The 20,007-nt window shown below is 37.6% G+C and overlaps 1 protein-coding gene across 1 annotated transcript in view; it reads left to right on the top strand.

The window, feature by feature from the left end:
• Nucleotides 1-20,007, top strand: part of adamtsl3 (ADAMTS-like 3) — a 786,695-nt gene that overhangs the window by 648,447 nt on the left and 118,241 nt on the right. Inside the window, exons 18-20 of the mRNA XM_030126022.1 lie at nucleotides 7,517-7,727; nucleotides 7,813-7,992; nucleotides 8,843-8,996. Of these exons, the coding sequence (XP_029981882.1) occupies nucleotides 7,517-7,727; nucleotides 7,813-7,992; nucleotides 8,843-8,996 (545 nt within the window). The remainder of the gene's footprint in view (nucleotides 1-7,516; nucleotides 7,728-7,812; nucleotides 7,993-8,842; nucleotides 8,997-20,007) is intronic.

Here is a 20,007-nt window from a genome sequence, read left to right on the forward strand (position 1 = left end):
TCATGGCTGCTGCTGTTAGCTCTGACCACCCGTAAACCTCGGCTACTTCCAGCAGCTACGGTGGCTCGTCAAGCACAAAAAGGCGCAAGATTCCTTGGTTTGGTTCGGTTCGAGGTCGGTTATATTCACACCAGAAGTGAACCGGCCCAGAGTCTGCTTGTTTGGTTCGAATCAGAGTTCGCATGTTTGTATTCACACCTAAAAAAAAGTCTTTCTGGGGAAACGAACTCTGGTCCGTTTTAAATGGACCAAACGTGGTAGGTGTGAATACACCCTCAGAGTGCTTTTCTAGTTTTTATTAGTTTTCTTTTTTTTTTCTAAATGCTTAGTTTTAGTTTAGTTTTAGTATTAATTTTAGTTTTGTCGTATCTTTTATCTTCTTCACCGTCATATTCAATAAATCTCATACAGGACTCTGCTGCTTTCTCTCAACTTTAGTCTCCATGTTTCCAGGTAGAGTGGGGACGAGAAGACGACTAAACGACAAGTGACGAGAAGTGACGGACTGTGAAGTTTCATACGGTGCCGCTAGCTAAAATTGCAAGAGCGAAATAAATCAATTTCGTATCAATCCGACATTGACAAAGACGAAAACGAAGGGAATTTTATCTATCATTTTTATACGTTGTAGTTAGTTTTGTAAACACACAATACAGTTTGAGTTAGTTATCGTTTTTTTTTCTTGTAATTATAGTTTTTATTTATTTCAGTTAACGAAAATGTTTTTAAAACTCTACAGGGTGGGGAAGCAGAATTTACAGTATTTTGAGGCAGGGATTGAAAGACAGTGTATGACCAGTTAGTTTATTGAAAGTCATGAGAATTTATTTGCCACAAGAAAATTGACATAATAGAAAATGTTTTTATTCTATGTGTCCTCCTTCTTTCTCAATAACTGCCTTCACACGCTTCCTGAAACTTGCGCAAGTGTTCCTCAAATATTCAGGTGACAACTTCTCCCATTCTTCTTTAATAGTATCTTCCAGACTTTCTCGTAATAGTTTTGCTCATAGTCATTCTCTTCTTTCCATTATAAACAGTCTTTATGGACACTCCAACTATTTTTGAAATCTCCTTTGGTGTGATGAGTGCATTCAGCAAATCACACACTCTTTGACGTTTGCTTTCCTGATTACTCATATGGGCAAAAGTTTCTGAAAAGGTATGGATAATAGTGTTAGGTATGATTATGACATCAATATATGTTTGGTTTCAAAACAATTGACGCAGTGCCTGCTTGGAAAAAACAACTAAATGTTCATTGTAAATTTTGCTTCCCCACCCTGTAGTTTTCATCATTTCGTTAGTTTTCGTTAATGATAATAACCTTGGTGTGTGTGTGCACGTCCACTCCCAGTCCTTGTATTTCCAGGCAGCAGATGGATATTTGCCCAGCTAGTAGTTGTGGGAGGCTGGAGGCATGTCTGATTCACACACAGTGATTTACTGATCCTCCTCCTCTAATGGACATTTCCAGGAAGCAGCTGCAGAGTGCACAGCCTCAAACACTCACATACACACAGTCTGCAGCCTGACACCCTGAATGTGAGATGGATTATCTGTCTTATAGCTCCTTCCACTCTGCCACTTTTACATACGCTATATGGACAAAAGTATTGGGACACGTTAAATTCGGGTGTTTCTTTTCTAACGGGTCTGGGATACAAAACAATAATGACAAGCGTTACAATATAATTTTATATTCTGATAAATATTATTACATTGGTTAGTTTAGTTTAAATTCTTATCTTTGCTTCCAAAATGTCTCAGAGATTGTTTTGACTTAATTTTTTCTCAACATTTATTTATTTATTTTTATCCGTGACTATGATTTTAAATGCTCTACCTCTAAATTTCTAAAATATTTTTCACGCTCTGACTGTAAATAATAATTTTCTAACACAAATAAACATCTACTTTCTTCACATCTCATTTAGGAAGGAAAATTTCCCATTAAACTTGAAGGAAATATTACTATTTATAAACTATATGGACAAAAATATTGGGACACGTTGAATTCAGGTGTTTCTTTTCTAACATGGGTCTAGGATACATAACAAGTTTGATATTTGGATAAATATCATTGCATTGGTTAGTTTGGTTTAAATTGTTATCTTTGCTTCCAAAATGCCTCAGAGATGTTTTTTACTTAATTTCTCTCAACATAATTTTATTTTTAAACCATCATTAACCTCTAAATTTCTAAAATATTTTTCCTGCTCTGACTGTAAATAATCATTTTCTACCACAATTAACCATCTACTTTCTTCACATCTCACTTAGAAAGAAAAATCTCCCATTAAACTTTAAGAAAATATTGATATCTATAAACTCAAATCAGCATGAAAAAAAAAAAAGAGTTTGATATTGGGATAAATATCATTGCATTGGTTAATTTTGTGTAAACTGATGTTTTTTACTAAAAACACAGAAAAATCCCCTCTGTAAAAACACAGCTATCCTGTGAAACAAACTGCGATTAATCCATAACCGTACATCCTATCTCAAAAATGATTGGACTAGAGGAAAGCAGAGAGTCTCCTGAACATATTAATATATAAAATGTGTCATAAAAGTTTGAACTGAATAAGCAGTGATGGTGGAAAGAGTCTTGTCTTGTTAATTCTTTGATTTTAGAATACATTCAGAGGCAGATTGCCAACTTCCTGTTGGAGTTAGCTTATGGGTGTGAATGTATGATTTGTCGGGCTCGATGAGACCAACATTTTGGCATTTGTTTCATGTCTGTACGACATTCCTACTGGCCACTAGGGGCAATTTTGTACATGTAGGTGGCGCCAGCTGCCACCAAGGGGAGCTGTCGAGGTGTTTCCATATCCAGAATGATTCGCAATGGTCATATGTATAACTGTGCCAAAGATCAAATTTGTTTCCAAAAGTGCACAAACATTCAGCTAAGCCACTGGGCTATTATATTCTCTCAACATTGATTTTGTTTTGTTTTGTTTTTGTTTTTTTTTATCCATGAATACAATTTTAAATGTCCTAACTCTAAATTTCTACAATATTTTTCATGCTCTTCCATTAAACTTTAAATATTCAAGTTTTTCTCTCAAATCAACATGAACAGGACATCTTATAGCTGTAGCCATAATATGTCCCAATACTTTTGTCCATATAGTTTATAGACATCTGTAATTGTAATGAAACTTACAATAATTGCAGCTCAGTTTGCGTTCATGTTCAGCTCTTTCAGTGTATTGTGTAGATCAGTGTGTTTACTTAACCCTCAAGGATCTAAAAAAAAAAAAAACAGCCACCAAAGCATCTACTGATGTAAACTTTATAATAACTTTTTACCCACTAATCCTATCAATACATGTAAATAATTGGTGTAAAATACAGTTTGTCGTCTTTTCATAGTCATCAAATACGACCCATTTGGACGTTCAGAGGCTCCGTAGTTACCGTGGAAACACCGTCATCTTCTACAACATTGATTCACAACTATAACCCATGGACTTGGATCAATGACAGTTGATGGAGAGACTTGTTTTTATGTTCAGTTAATGATAGATTTGACTGAAAATTTCCCTCTTTCTTCAGTTTTCTCTTTTTTTTGATATAATGGTCTTTAAAATTAATCTGAGTTTTTGTGAACATCTACACAATCAGTAAATTAAATACAAGAAAATACTGGATTTTTACTGAAACAATACAAAATGCAGAGGAAATAGTAAAGCTAAATAAATTGTAAAGAAAATAGTAAGCTAAATCACTTAGGAAAGGTTAAAGGAGAAAAACAGTTCCAGGTCTTAAAGGGTTAACTCAGGCATATCCAAAGTCCGGCCCGGGGGCCAATCACGGCCCAAGGTCAGATTTTATACGGCCCACTACTTGGGTTTTATATTATATTATTTATGGCCCGCTTGGACTGTTGAACCGAGTCCATGAATCATAAAAGGTTCAAAATGCAGTTTGTCCTTCCACCTCATGGTGGCAGCACCACTCTAACTCTATCTGGCTCTGTGACCTTACCGTGAACCTTTTTCGCTAATTTCTAACCATGGCGCCTGTAAATAAAAAAACGAAAGTTGACAGTGAGGGCCGCCGCTTCCAGGAGAGATGGGAATTACAATTTTTTTTCACTGAAAATCGAGGCGATTGTGTTTGCCTAATTTGTCAAGAGACTGTTGCCTTGTTTAAGGAATTCAATGTAAAAGAGACACGAGCAGACAAAACATGCTAACGCATACGACAAGCTAGCAGGGAGTGAGCGTTCCGAAAAAGTGAAGCAAATTCAAGCTGCTTTAAACTCATAACAGTGACTCTTCATGTGAACCTGGGAGTTCAGTGAATTCACCACCAGGGCAGGCTACCAAGTTGCCAGGTTAGTTGCCTCTAACTGCTGGTGTTATGTACTTGTAGATGTGACACAAAATATTACTTTCTGAATGATTTTGTGAAAGACAAGAGTAAGAGTCATAGGTTTTCATCTTAAACGTTAACAGACTTTGCATTACTGAGTAATATATGACTAATGACTACTCATATAAGTCATGTTTAAAATAAATGTGGGGTTAAGATTTTTATCAACTTGGAAGTTTAAGATACTCTATACAGTTTGTTCTATGTTATCTGACTCCAGATGTGAAAGGAAGGCAGAACTGTTTTTTGTTTTTTTTTTAATTTGTTCACACCTGAGTGGCTTAGATTTGGTTACATTGCCATTTAAAAAAATGATATTGTGACAATGAAAATAAAATTGTTGTAGAACAGCGCATTTATATGTAATTTTTACTGTTTAAAAAATGTCTGAAGGGACCACTGGCCCCTGGCAATGTCCACATTATCAGATCTGGCCCTCTTGAAAAAAAGTTTGGACACCCCTGGGTTAACTAACTCCTCCCCTCTATAACAGTATAGAAGATATGATTATTGACGCATTATGTTCAGTCGGTGCATTTTGAGCCAACTGCTTTAATTTGCATTTTCAGTAGAAATGCCAGAAATTTGACAGATCCTTGAAATATTTCAAAGTGGGTTCTTTGGCATTGAAACAGTTAAATATGAATAAATGTGCTGGAAAGAGATTTAGTAAGTAATTATGTTTGTGGACCAGTGAGGCTGTGATATTTACTGAATCAATACAAGAAAGAAACATAAATCCTGTATTAGCCGTATGTAAATATTACACTACAGGAGGTAGGGAAAAAAGCATCAGATAATACATTCAGAACAGCAAGTGGAAGAGTTTATCAGTGTTTTAGTGTTTATGGAGCTTCATTATGAAAAAAAAAAAAAAACCTCCTCCATCAACAGCAGGAGGTTATGTTGTTAAAATACTGCATGATGATGAAGATGAGGAGGAGGAGAAGCAGGAGGAAGAGAATGGGGGTGAAGATGAGGATGAGGATGATGATGATGATGACAGTGATTATGATGATGTTGAAGATGATAAGTATGATGAGGATGAGGAAGAGGAAAAAGAGAAGGAGAAGGATGATGATACTGATTATGAGGATGAGAAGCATGATTATATCTATCTATCTATCCATCTATCTATCTATCTATCTATCTATCTACAGCTGATTTTTTAGGCCGATATTTAAGTCAGATTTTTTGTTTTTAAAGCACATTGACTCTAAAATACAATTGAAACATTGAGATAATTAAGATTTTTATGCAGCAGTATAAATGAAATTATTAAATGTACACATAGTTCTATCTATCTATCTATCTATCTATCTATCTATCTATCTATCTATCTATCTATCTATCTATCTATCTATCTATCTATCTATCTATCTATCTATCTATCTATCTATCTATCTATATCAGTGGTTCTTAACCTGGGTTCGATCGAACCCTAGGGGTTCGGTGAGTCAGTCTCAGGGGTTCGGCGGAGGTCAAGACACACACTAGACTCATTAGTCGGGTGTGTGTGTCGGGCTAGGTCTGTGTGTGTAAACAAACGGCTTCGGAGACTCTTTCTCTGATTGACATCCAATATACGCGGTGTATTGTTGTTGCTTATAGCACTACAACACATCCGGAAGTGTTTCTAATCTCTTCCACTCGTCTGACGATGAATTATTTGAGTATTTTCCACATCGTTGTTATGACTTTTGCTACTTCCTGTTAACCACGGAGGCAGCCATGTGTAGCGTTTGTTTACATTTTCGGTCACCGCACTGGTCAGTTACAATCATGTGACAACCGACGCACTGTCGCAGATGGAGAAATCGTATTACACTAAAGCTGAGCTGGTGCCGTAATAAGGATGCTGGACATAAAAACGAAGAAAAGGAACAGACTTTGCTGTGAAAATGACAAGAGAGTGGCACTTGCCAAGGTGAAGCCATGCATTTCTGAACTGGTCTCTCAAAGGCAACAGCAGAAGTCACACTGATTTGCAGTAAATATTCATTATTATTGTAGCCTGATGGAAATTAGGTGATGGGTGTGTGTTAAAATGTTAAAAATGATAAATAGCATAAATACAATAAGTTCATTATTGGAATACAAAAATTAAAACCATTTCAGTGTGGTAGTATTAAAAAAGGTCATGTCTTTGTGAAAACGTATGGAATTTGTTGTAAGTTCATGCACTGTATTGGTTTTGTTCTTTGAACACAGTGATGTTAATGCACGGTTCATTTTGGGCACCAGTAAAACATATACCTGTGTCTTGAATTTGGAAAAAAATCATATTTTATTTTTTAATAAAGAAGGGTTCGGTGAATGCGCATATGAAACTGGTGGGGTTCAGTACCTCCAACAAGGTTAAGAACCACTGATCTATATGCATGTATCTTCTTCTACTTTTACAGCATGCTGATGATATACTGTACCATTAGGTCACCACAACTCTGCAGAAGCTTTTAATTTGAAATAAGATATGAAAATGTGTAAAATTTGCTGTTTTTGTTTTTACTTTTCCATGTTTCCAACAGAACTTATTTCTGACATAATTACTGCCAGTCCTTCAAAATCAAACGACATACTCTAAATACTAAATATTATGTGATAAAAGCTTGATATTTCATGTCTAAATGAACATTTTTAGAAACACGGGGCACAGAAACAGACGACGTCAGACTTTTGTTTTGAATTTGACTATTTTCATAAATGTAGGTGAAAGAGTTTGGAACCTACTGCTGTAAATACAAAATCTATATTATAAAAGCAAAGTGGCCTCGGTGTGTGGGCATGTGTGTGTGTGTTCGAGGATTCACAAAAAATCCATACAGAGCTGACTGCTGCAGTTGGTCATACTTATGTACTTTTGGTCAAGGAACCGACTAGCGAAAACGGCAAGTTGATAGGACCAATATTTTGGGAGATATTTTGGAATACAATACCCTTACAGTCACGTTGCTATGGCCAGAACGCTTTGGCGGTGACTGCTGGACAAATCTGGAACAGCATGCACAAATAGACAACAGCATAAAAACTACCACACACTCTTGTTATTAATTAAAGTATGAGCACATGGATGGTGTGTTGTGCATGCAGTCCTTCAGCCGTGTTGTTTTGTGTCCCGTTCGTCCAGATGGGAGGTGACGGAGTGGACCAGCTGCTCAGCGTCCTGCGGCGTCGGCATACAAACCAGAAACGTGTTTTGTATGCGTCTGCTCTCCGTCGACCAGCAGGACATCCTCACGGTTTCAGAGGACGAGTGCAGGGAGTTCAAACCTCCCATCCTGCAGCCGTGCAACCAGGTGGACTGTCCGGCCGAGTGGGAGACCGAGCCCTGGCAGCAGGTCGGCACGGCAACCGCTCATTATTCCCCATTGTCTTTGGCATAAAGTCTGACTTAACCTCTGCTGTCCCGGCCCGTCTCCCCAGTGTTCCCAGACCTGTGGCGGCGGCGTCCAGGTGCGGAAGGTCTACTGCGAGCAGCTCCTGTCCACGGGGGCCTACAGGAGGCTCGGAGACACCGAATGCTGGGGGGTCAAACCTGCCACCGACCGAGGCTGCAGGAACACCGACTGTCTGCCTTATATCGCAGGAGGAGAGTGGGGCAAGGTGAGTGGAGGAGGCTGGATCAGATATAAGGTAACACGTCCCAGTATCCTCTGGTCCTCCTGCATCTTTTTATGTAATAGAGCTGACATAACACTTCAACTAAGGTTGGATTTTTTTTTTTTTTTTTTTGCCATAAGTGAATCTCAGTTTTGACCTCCAGACCTCCTAGACAGATTTTGCTCTGAGCTGTGCAGAAATATTCATGACAAAGCCGCTAACAGCTAATATGAATGACAGGGTAATACTGTTAACTATGATACAGATGAAATGAACTAAAGCAGCAGGAAATGAAGAACAAACCAGCAATGAGCGTACATACATACACTGTATGGACAAAAGTACTGGGACACGTTGAATTCAGGTGTTTCTTTTCTAACAGGGGTTCCCCCCTAGTTTTACTGTCATTCAGTCATTAGACATGATGAATGAAACACAGTTACCCAGGCTTCAGTGTGCAGCATGAATGAATAGGGTGAAAAAACACAAAAATAGTTTAAAAAAAAAATGGATAAGAGCAAAACAGAATAGAACTAGAAAAGCACTCGGAGAGCGCAGACCTCCGCCAAGGCAGATCAGTGCCCCCCCCCCCCCCCCCCCCCCCAAGACAATTAAAATAAAGTTTAAAATACATTTTAAGATGCAATTAAAATACAATTAAAATACAGTTAAAATGCAATAAATACATTAAGTGCAATTAGTTTGTAGCAGTATTGAGTCAGTTGCAGTCGTATGGTATGCATGATCATTATGAAGTCCCAAACTGAGATCCACCCGACACTTTGCTTTTAACCAGTCCATCATGGTTTACTTGTTTTTGTTTTCTGTGTGTTTTGTTTGTTTTTTCCTGCAGTGCTCCGTGTCCTGTGGTTTGGGGATCCAGCGTAGAGATCCACTGTGTCGCCAGCTGACGGCCACGGGCCACCAGGTGACGCTGGACTGGGAGGTGTGTTCAGGACTGTCCTCCCCACCGCTCATGAGGACCTGCAGAATGATGGCCTGTCCGAGTAAGAACACACACACACACACACACACACACACACACACACAGATACACACACAGATACACAACAGAAACACACACACACAGTATTACAAAACACTTGCCTTAAACCCACCCCACACAAATATACACATCTGTACTTACTAACCGTATACATATTTACACATACATACATTCACTTGTAAAAATATATATACTCATAAAATACCCATGTTCACAATAGTCAATAAAATGAAAATATCTATATATACACTCATACATATATAAATATACACAAACACATATTTTCGCAATGGCATATATATATATATATATATATATATATATATATATATATATATATATATATATATACATATATATATATATATATATATATATATATAAACACATTTACACATACACATATATACAGGGTGCGATTTGTCAAAAAAACAGAGGGGGGTTGTTTTTTTTGTTGGGGGGTGATGAGAATGATGAGGAGGAGGAGGAGGGTGGAGGTGATGATGATGATACATATATATATATATATATATATATATATATATATATATATATATATATATATATACATACATACAAGGTGTGTGTCGTCAAGAAAAAACAGAGGGGGGGATTTTTTTTAAAAATATGACAAAAAGGCTTAAAGTGTGTAATCCTCCATGGGAGTGTCTGTAATCTGTCCAGTGTTGACTCAGCTTTACTGTCATGTAGGTGTTTCTTTTCTAACAGGGGTTCCCCCCCAGTTTTACTGTCATTCAGTCATTAGACATGATGAATGAAACACAGTTACCCAGGTCTCAGTATGCAGCATGAATGAATAGGGTGAAAAAAGCAAAAATAGCTAAAAAAAAGTAATAAAACTAGAAGCACTCGGAGAGCGCAGACATCCGCCAAGGCTGATCAGTGGCCCCCCCTGTGGGCCCCCCCACCCCCGATCACCACCAAAATTTTATCATTTCTTCCTCATCCCATTTCCAACAAACCCTGAAAATTTCATCCAAATCTGTCCATAACTTTTTGAGTTATGTTGCACACTAACGATCAGTGGCCCCCCCCCGTGGGCCCCCCCACCCCCGATCACCACCAAAATTTAATAAGTAAGTAAAGTAAAGTAAATTTTATTTATAGAGCACTTTTCACAGACAGAGTCACAAAGTGCTTTATCAATTCAAATCAGAATCAAATTAAGTTTACAGAGACCCAACAGAATCCTTCAGGAGCAAACACTTGTGATTGGTGACAGTGGTGAGGAAAAACTTCCCTTTAACGGGCAGAAACCTCGAGCAGACCCAGACTCCTGAAGGATGGCTGTCTGCCTTGACCAGTTGGGGTTAAAGAGAGAGAGAGAGTAAAGGAGGAGAAAAGAGAGAGCGATAGAGATATAGAGAGACTGGGGGGGGGGTGACACATGGAGTACGTTATGATGAATACATAGAGTGTAATCAGTCTGTGGTGGTCCTGGGTCAGGTGGGAGACTAAAAAGCCTTTTTGAACAGGAGGGTTTTGAGGTGTTTCTTAAAGCTCTCTACAGAGTCCATGGACCGTAGGTGTAGAGGCAGGTCATTCCATAGACGTGGTGCCACAGCTTTAAAAGACCTGTCACCGCGTGTGCTAAAACAGGTGCATGGAACCATCAGCAGGTGCTGTCCTGAAGACCTCAAGCTACGAGTCGAGCTGTAGGGCTGGATCAGGGAAGCAATGTATGCAGGGGCCTGGCCATGTAGAGCCTGGAAAGTTAGCACAAGAATTTAATTAATCATTTCTTCCTTATCCCATTTCCAACAAACCCTGAAAATTTCATCCAAATCTGTCCGTAACTTTTTGAGTTATGTTGCACACTAACGGACAGACAAACAAACAAACAGACAGACAAACAAACAAACAAACCCTGGCAAAAACATAACCTCCTTGGCGGAGGTAATAAAATAGATGAGAACAAAATAAAACAGAATAAAACCTATCAGATGACGTCAAGTCAGCAGCAGTGTCCATGTGACATTACTGCCTTTGCTGAACTACCTTAGCTTTGGTATAACTGGGTTCAGTCATTTTTCGTATTGACCAGATTCCATAGAATCGACCAACTGACGGACTTTTGTTGTAGCGAAACTGAAGTAAAATGAATTTAACCTTTAACCCATAAATACCCAGTGTTACTTTTAGGGCAGTTCCCAAATGATTTTTTTCTCTCTGTTTAACTTTTCTTGCGTGATTTATCACTATTATAATATTCTCTTCTATATTTTGTGTTTTTTTCAGTATAAACCAAGTATTTTCCTATATTTAATTGACTGATCATATACAGTAGATGTTCATTAAAGCTCATATTAGAGTTAAGGGTTATTAACCCATAAAGACCAGTGCACTTTTGTGGTAGTTCCCAAATTTTTTTTCTCTATTTTTTCTTACCTTTTACCTTTTGATTTGTTACCATTTATTATAATATGATGCCCTCTGTTTTGCATTTTTAAATGAAAATCACCTATTTCCCCATATTTAATTTATTGATCACGTAGATGTCCATAAAAGTGCAGATTACAGTTGAGGGTTATTGTATCAAAAACAGAGAAAACTGACAAAAAAGTGACATTTTTAGAAAAAAATATCATCAACTGAATACAAACGAAGTGTGTCCATTCACTGTCATTGATCCAACTCCATGGGTTTTACTGGTGAATCAATGTTGTAGAAGATGACAGTGTTTCCACGGTAACTATGGAGCCTCTGAACATCCAAATGAGTCATATCTGATGACCCTGAAAAGATGACAAACTAAATTTTACACCAATTATTGACATGTTTTGATAGGATTAGTGGATCAACATGTATAAAACAGTTACATCAGTAGATGATTTTGGTTGACGGTGGATTTTTGGGTCTTTATACATTTTAAAGGAGGCGGTGGAACACTGCTAATTATAAACATTACACCCCCAATGCCACATTAAGTAACAGTCGTATCATTTCCTCTCCGATGGCTGCTCTGAGTTGTTAAAGACGTCTCAACATGACCAGATCTGCAGAGATCTCACTTCTTTTAATACTTTCAATGCTTTTATACTTGTTCTTGAACAATGAGGTGAAATGTTTGGAGGTGTCAGCCCTCCTGTTGTTGGTTCACACATTTCTATCTTAACCACAAAGTGAGATTTTCTTAAATTATCTCCTAGAGATGTAGAGCTGGTGATGTTACTACTGAACATATATTTTTTTTCCCATAATGGTAGTACATTAGAAGGGATGGGGCTTTCTATAGATTCTGTTCTGAGGGTTTTTTAGGAACCTGATGGTGTGGTGGAACATCTTTGTGTTCCAGAGGAGAGTAGAGGGGGTGTAGTAGAGTCCTCTGCATTGCTATTCCATCAGTACACTGCAATCTGGATGTCAGAAGTCACTGTATCTTTGACAGTCTGCCGCCCGCCTACTCCAAACAGGTCAACAATAAGCTGATATGCCATAATATTATATATATATTTCCTGAAATAGTTCATGGGATCTTTATTTCTATCTGCTGCAGAATGTAACAGACATTTATTTGCAACTACTTCCCTATTTTGAAAAATACAGTATCATTGGTCATATTTAACGAAGACCCAGTGCTACTTTTTGTGGTAGTTCCCACATTATTAACCTTTCTTTAGTGATTTATCTCCATTTATCATAATATTATTGTCTGTATTTTGCATTTTTTCAGTTAGAATTTGGTATTTTCGTATCTCTATTTTTTTTTTTTTACTTTTTACCTTTTGATTTGCTACCATTTATTATAATAAGATGCCCTGTGTTTTGCATTTTTAAATGAAAATCACCTAGTTCCCCATATTTTATTTATTGACCACATAGATGTCCATGAAAGCTTTGATTACAGTTGAGGGTTATTATATCAAAAACAGAGAAAACTGAAGAAAAAGTGATTTTTTTTTTCAGTAAAATATATTATTAACTGAACATAAACCAAGTGTGTCTATCCACTGTCATTGATCCAACTCCATGGGTTTACTGGTGAATCAATGTTGTAGAAGATGACGGTGTTTCCACGGTAACTACGGAGCTTCTGAACGTCCAAATGGGTCATATCCGATGACCATGAAAAGATGACAAACTGTATTTTACAATGATTATTTACATGTATTGATAGGATTAGTGGATCAACAGGTGTGAAACAGTTTAGATCAGTGAACATTGAAATGTCGTCATCTTCTACAACACTGATTCACCAGTAAAACCCATGGAGTTGGATCAGTGACAGTGGATGGAGACGCTTGATTTATGTTCAGTTAATGATGTAGTTTACTGAAAAAGTCACTTTTTTCTGCATTTTTTTTTTTTTTTAATAATAACCCTCAACTTTACTCTGGTGTTTTAATGAACATCTACCTGATCAGTCAATTAAATATAGGAAAATACATGATTTTCACTGAAAAAAAAAAGCAAAATACGTAAGATAATATTGTAATAAATGGTGATAAATCATTTATGAGAAGTTAAATCTAGAGACAAAAATAATTTGGGTACTGCCACAAAATTACCACTGGATATTTATGGCTTAAGTGAAAATTATGTATTTTCCTATATTTAATTCACCGAGTAAAGTTGAGGATTATTATATCAAAAACAAAACAAAAAAAAAATGCAAAAAAAAGTGACTTTTTCAGTAAAATATATCATTAAATGAACATTAAACCAAGTGTTTCCATCCACTGTCATTGATCCATTTTCATGGGTTTTACAACATTGACTCGTGAGTCAATGTTGTAGAAGATGACGGTGTTTCCACGGTAACTACGGAGCCTCTGAATGTCCAAATGGGTCATACCTGATGACAATGAAAAGATGACGAACTGTATTTTACACCAAGTATTTACATGTATTGATAGGATTAATGGATCAGAAGTTATTAAACATTGTATATTGGTTGATAATTTTGGTCGTCAGTGGCTGTTTGGGTCTTTGTGGGTTAAGTACATTTTGATCCTCATACCACATTACATTATTAATACAAACTGTTGTTATTTTTGTTTCCTTAAAGTGGAGATGGAAATTGTTTTGTATCCCAGACCCCTGTTAGAAAAGAAACACCTGAATTCAACGTGTCCCAATACTTTTGTCCATGTAGTGTATATTAAATGTTGCATTGAATGGGTTTTGGCAGTACTGTTAACAGTATAATTGAGAGTGGAGTGAAGATTTCACACTAAATACAACAATTTCTACCTATAAAACTGAGGATTATAGAATTGAAGACCTCCATCTAATATAAACCTCAGTCAAATAAAGGTCCGGTGCCTTTTGTTGCTGAGAGATACAAGGCCTCAGACACTGCTTGAAGAAAAACACTATGTTTTTTCATTCAACATGTTTGCACTAAAGGAGACACAGTGAAGAACTGAGGCTCCTTTATTCAGCATTTAGAAGACGTGACTGAACTGTGACTTCAACCACTGCACCAGACTTACTTTCAAAGGGAACATCTTCTAGTTTTTTTTTTAATTTTTAATTTTTTTTTTTTTTTTTTTTTTTTTGTAACTTGTCTTGTCCAGCATCCTAACAGCAGAATGGTAGTCTGGCTGCCTTTTGGTGAACAAATTTGCTTTGCCAAGGGTAACTTCATAAAGTATATGAAGCTCCCCTTGATATTCTACTGTCTTTATTATGAGTTTTATTGAACCACATTTTGATGTCAGACCTGACCTGGGGGGTGGGTGTAGGGGAGAGAGCAAGAAAGAAGAAGGAGATGGTGGCGAAGACCCTCACAAGAAAGTATTAACAATACAAACAGTAACAACCATGATGATAATTATAATGGTAACAATAACTACAACCAGAACTGAGTGAACTGGGAAGAAGAGAGAGAAAAAACAAACAAAACAAACAAACAAAACTACAATAAAATAAGATATAGAATAAAATAAAATAAAATACAGAAGACCTATTAAATGATGAATATAAGAAAAGAAAGCATGAACAGAATGTCATACACCACGTCCACCCAAATAATACCAGTAACAAATCCACACATCAGTTTACATCAGTTCCTCTAGTTTCTGAGTTTAACATTTGGCTCAAACAGTCTAAACTACATCAGGAGTTTTCAACAACACTGCTCAGATGTGACCCTGAACTGGATCGCCACTTATTCGGTAGAGGTTATAAGGTCCAATATGAACAAAATGTTGCTCAGCATGAATTTGATGAAAGTTTAACCCTTTGAACACCAAAGTTGCAACATTGTGACAACCAACATAACTGAATGACACAGACCATAGCTCCAGATAGAGTTGCCAAATCTTGTTACCACCTCCCATCAATAGGTGGCGGACATGTGCCCCTTCAAACCTATCACCATTTCAGAGCATGTTTCTATTCAAAGTGATGAAGAAAATCCAGTTTAAAGGCCTGGTCCTGAGCTGGTATAGTAAGTAAGTAATGTTTATTACCCCGCCCCCCAAAGGGGAGGTATGGGGTATTGGTTTTGGTTCGGTTTGTTTCTTTATTTGTTTGTTAACACTTGAGCAGCAAAACTATTGGTTGAATTCATACCAAATTGGATTTATAGATTTCCAGTGACCCAGAATAGATGTCATTACATTTTAAGAAAAGTAGGTCAAAGTTCAGATTTTTAATGAATTTTTCATTTTTTTTCCCTATTTACTTATAATGGGTGAAATTTCAAAAGTCTATAAAACATCAATTTTGTTTCAATTTACTTCAAACTTGCACATATATAATAATAATAATAATAATAATAATAATAATAATAATAATAACAATAACTTTATTTGTATAGCACCTTTAAAAACAAAGTTTACAAAGTGCTTTGACAGAGGGCACAACAGCAGGATACATGAAGCAAGTAAAAACACTAAAACAAAAGCAACACAATTAGAGAGATGTATGAACAAGTTAATAATCAAACAGGATCAAATTTAAAAATTAAAATTAAAAATTAAGGTTAAAAAGGGGACAGACATCACATAAAAGCAAGTCTATAAAAATGTGTTTTAAGAAGTGAGGCATATACTGTATATACATATCTAGAGGCAATTGATATGCTGACATCAGCACACGTATAGACATGATGACATCAGCTGGATTGATGCCAAAATAAACTACAATTCGTGCGAAGGGCGGGGTTTGTTGTGTGTGGCACCACTTGTTTAGTTGTAGTTTTGATAGCAGGGGTTTCCGCGGGGTCTTAAAATGTCTTAAAAGTCTTGAATTTACAAATCTACATTTAATACCTTAAAAAAGACTTTAAAAGGTATTCAATTTGATATGGTAGGTCTTAATATTTGAGAAACAGCCGAAGAAAACTTCCAAATAAATTTGTTCAGTTTGATTTGACTAAAAGTCGAACGATCCAATATGGCCGCCGCCCTGTGATGTCACAATATGCAAATTAGATTAATTCATTTACTCCCATCATAAACTTTGGGTCACATCCAATATTTTTCTCATTTACAGTATGACTTTATCTCCAACCACTTCCAAGATATATATTTTTTTAGGGCTGGGCAAGTTAACGCGTTATTACTGCGTTAACGCATTCATTAAATAACGCCGACCATTTTCTTTAATCTCCCGTTAATGCCATTCTGCCTTTCAAGCAAGTCTTAGTTCATTTATACATATGGCCTCTTATTTTGAAACTCATGCTTTTATTTTGACGCTCCACACGCACTAGAACCAAACGCCGGTGCTGGTGTAGCTGAAAGGAGAAGAGCCAGCGAACTTTCCGAGAAATGCTGAATCAAACTTTGTTTAACTCCTGCAGAAGCAACGCCTGTATGTATCAATCATTCTGTTGTTTGCTAAATAATTTCACATGCAAACGTGCCGTTAGAAACATGTTTATGACGTTATTTTGGATATGTTTATTACAGTGTGTTATTAACATGTTTAAGCTAATTCGTTTATGCTAACAGTCGGAGATGGGTTGCTAATTCTTTATGCAGGCTCATGCTAAGTTTATGTAAATTCATTGGTTGTGTTTAGGTATAATATGCCAGCCTTTGAACTAACCTTTACTGATTTATGATGTGATTAGCTCAATGCTAACTTGAATGGGAAAATCCATAGACACACTAACGATTAGCATTTACAGATGAATTTAAAATTTACAACGTCTTTTTATCCAGCAACAAAGGTTCACATCAGAGATATTTTGTACTATTCATTCTGACAACTGAACATAAAATACTCACAGGCAAACGCTTTTGGGGCCATACAAACAGAGTGAAAGAAACGTGTCTTCTTATGTCCGAACTGACTACGGTAACACCGAAATGACAAAACATGCGTTAGTGCAACTCATTCCGACCACTAGACGGCCCCCTTTGCATGCTTTTAACAACTGAACATCACTTATTATTGGTCTTATTAGTATTAATACTTATTAGTGGGCTTAAGACTCCTGTCAATCACACACAACCGGAAATAAACTGGTGTGGACATAAACATGGAGAAAAGTACTGGTCTTCTCCATGGACATTTTCATTACCTCCGCCAAGGAGGTTATGTTTTTGCCAGGGTTTGTTTGTTTGTTTGTTTGTTTGTTTGTTTGTTTGTTTGTCTGTTTGTTTGTTTGTCTGTTTGTTTGTCTGTCTGTCCGTTAGTGTGCAACATAACTCAAAAAGTTATGGACAGATTTGGATGAAATTTTCAGGGTTTGTTGGAAATGGGATAAGGAAGAAATGATTAAATTTTGGTGGTGATTGGGGGTGGGGGGGCCCACGGGGGGGCCCATTTCCAACAAACCCTGAAAATTTCATCAAAATCTGTCCATAACTTTTTGAGTTATGTTGCACACTAACGGACAGACAAACAGACAGACAGACAGACAAACAAACAAACAAACCCTGGCAAAAACATAACCTCCTTGGCGTGGGGGGGGCCCACAGGGGGGGGCCACTGATCAGCCTTGGCGGAGGTCTGCGCTCTCCGAGTGCTTCTAGTTTTAAATGTCTTCAGATGGTGGGGTTGATAAGGCCAAAGTTGTTTGGAAGCACTGCAATGTGGAATTATTTTTTATCACTGGAGTACTTCAAGTCTGAAATATCACTTAAAGGCAATACACGCTGTTGATGCCAGCAACAGCCGCCCCCACCACCACCACCACCAATATAACTATGCAATTAATCACGATTAATCGCAGAAGTCTACGTGATTAATTGCGATTAAAAATTTTAATTGCTGCCCAGTACTAATTTTTTTGAAATTTTGATATATCAAAACCCATTTTTTTATTTTTTTAACTCCACCACTTAAGGGTTAATAATGGGTTTTATTGCGTTTATAGCATCATTTTCCCTGGTAGAGCCTCTACTGAAGAGCTTTGTGCCTCAGTGCAAAGAAAGGTAATGACACAGAGAGGAAAGGCTTTGCTAATCTCACTCCAAACAGACCTAAGAACATGTTTTTCCAATCTAATCCAGTCCTCACAAGAGCGTCTCCTTAATTAAGTATCAACACGCACTAGATAATGAATTGCCAGGTTTTTAACACTCATAGAAAAGCGTATCATCTTCAGGACAACTTTAACTTGTTTCTCTGTGTAAGAACACTGTGGCGGTGACAGGGCAGATTACCGCCTCATGAATGCATTGTTGGTACAGTATTTGTATATGCCTGGAATGTAATTACCCATGAGGCTTTGAGGACTGTATACATTTGGCTTATCTAGCTATCACCAGAGCCCATTCTCACTTTGAACGTAAATGTTTTTCGGGTATAAACTTGACTTTGAGCAGCCCGGGCTTATCTGTGGAGTATGCACACATGCAACGTTTAGTCCCGAAGTGTGGGAAGGACATCTGAAAATGGAGTTCAGCAGCCGTTCACCGAGCGTCGATGAGTTCACGTAAAGGCTGTGGACAGGCTACGAGAAGGGAAACGCTCTGGAAGTGTCTTCACGCTCAGATTCACCGGTTTCAGACGACCGAGACGCCACCGATTCATCTGCCTGTGTTATTCTGTACGAGTCCCTCCAGCTCCACTCAGCTGGGACACACACTGTAAAACACATGATTGAATGCCTTGCAAATGTCACGGCGACCCCGGAGAGTGCAGTCCGAGTGCGTTTCGACAAATGTTCTCTCCAGCTGCTGCTCCCTGTTCAGTCTCCAGGAAGACGATTGGTTAATTGGGATTTAGGTCAAGGCTGGGTCACAGAGAGGAATACAGATTCATGCATTTCCCTCCATCTGTGCATCTCTGGTTATTTATACCAGACAGACACGACATTACACTCTTAGATGAATACGTGGGTCAAAATGACCCGGTCAGGTTGTTTTCATGCAATAGCTTTGTAATTAGGAGAAGTTATTATTTCTTATTCCAGGTGTTCCTCAAGAAACACGTTACTGACATCATGCTGTTTAGATTTTTATTTTTCTCTTTAAACGTTTTGTGAAATTGTACTTTTTGTATTACTACCCCATGCTTCCATATTTGGATGAAAATAACCCACATTCATTTTCAATGGAATTTAATCTGAACCTTTGATTCATGCTATGGCAAAACTAGAGGACTCACTCACTCACTCACTCACTCACTCACACACACACACACACACACACACACACACACACACACACACACACTTACTCATACACACATGCTCACTCACTCACACACTCAATCACACACACTCACTCACATACTCACTTGCTCGCTCGCTCACTCACTCATTCACTCACTTACTTACGCACACACACTCACTCACTCTCTCACTCAATCACACACACACTCACTCACTCATTCACACACTCACTTGCTCACTCACTCGCTTACTCACTTACTCACTCACTCACTTACTCACACACACTCACTTACTCACACACTCACTTGCTCGCTCACTCACTCACTCAATCACTCACTTACTCACACACACACTCACTCACTCACTCACTCATAAACACAACACACACACACTCACTCACTCACGTACTCACACACACAGTCACTTACTCACTTACTCATACACACTCACTCACTCACTCATACACACTCAC

The sequence above is a fragment of the Sphaeramia orbicularis genome, chromosome 3, assembly GCF_902148855.1.
Source record: "Sphaeramia orbicularis chromosome 3, fSphaOr1.1, whole genome shotgun sequence".
NCBI lineage: Eukaryota > Metazoa > Chordata > Actinopteri > Kurtiformes > Apogonidae > Sphaeramia > Sphaeramia orbicularis.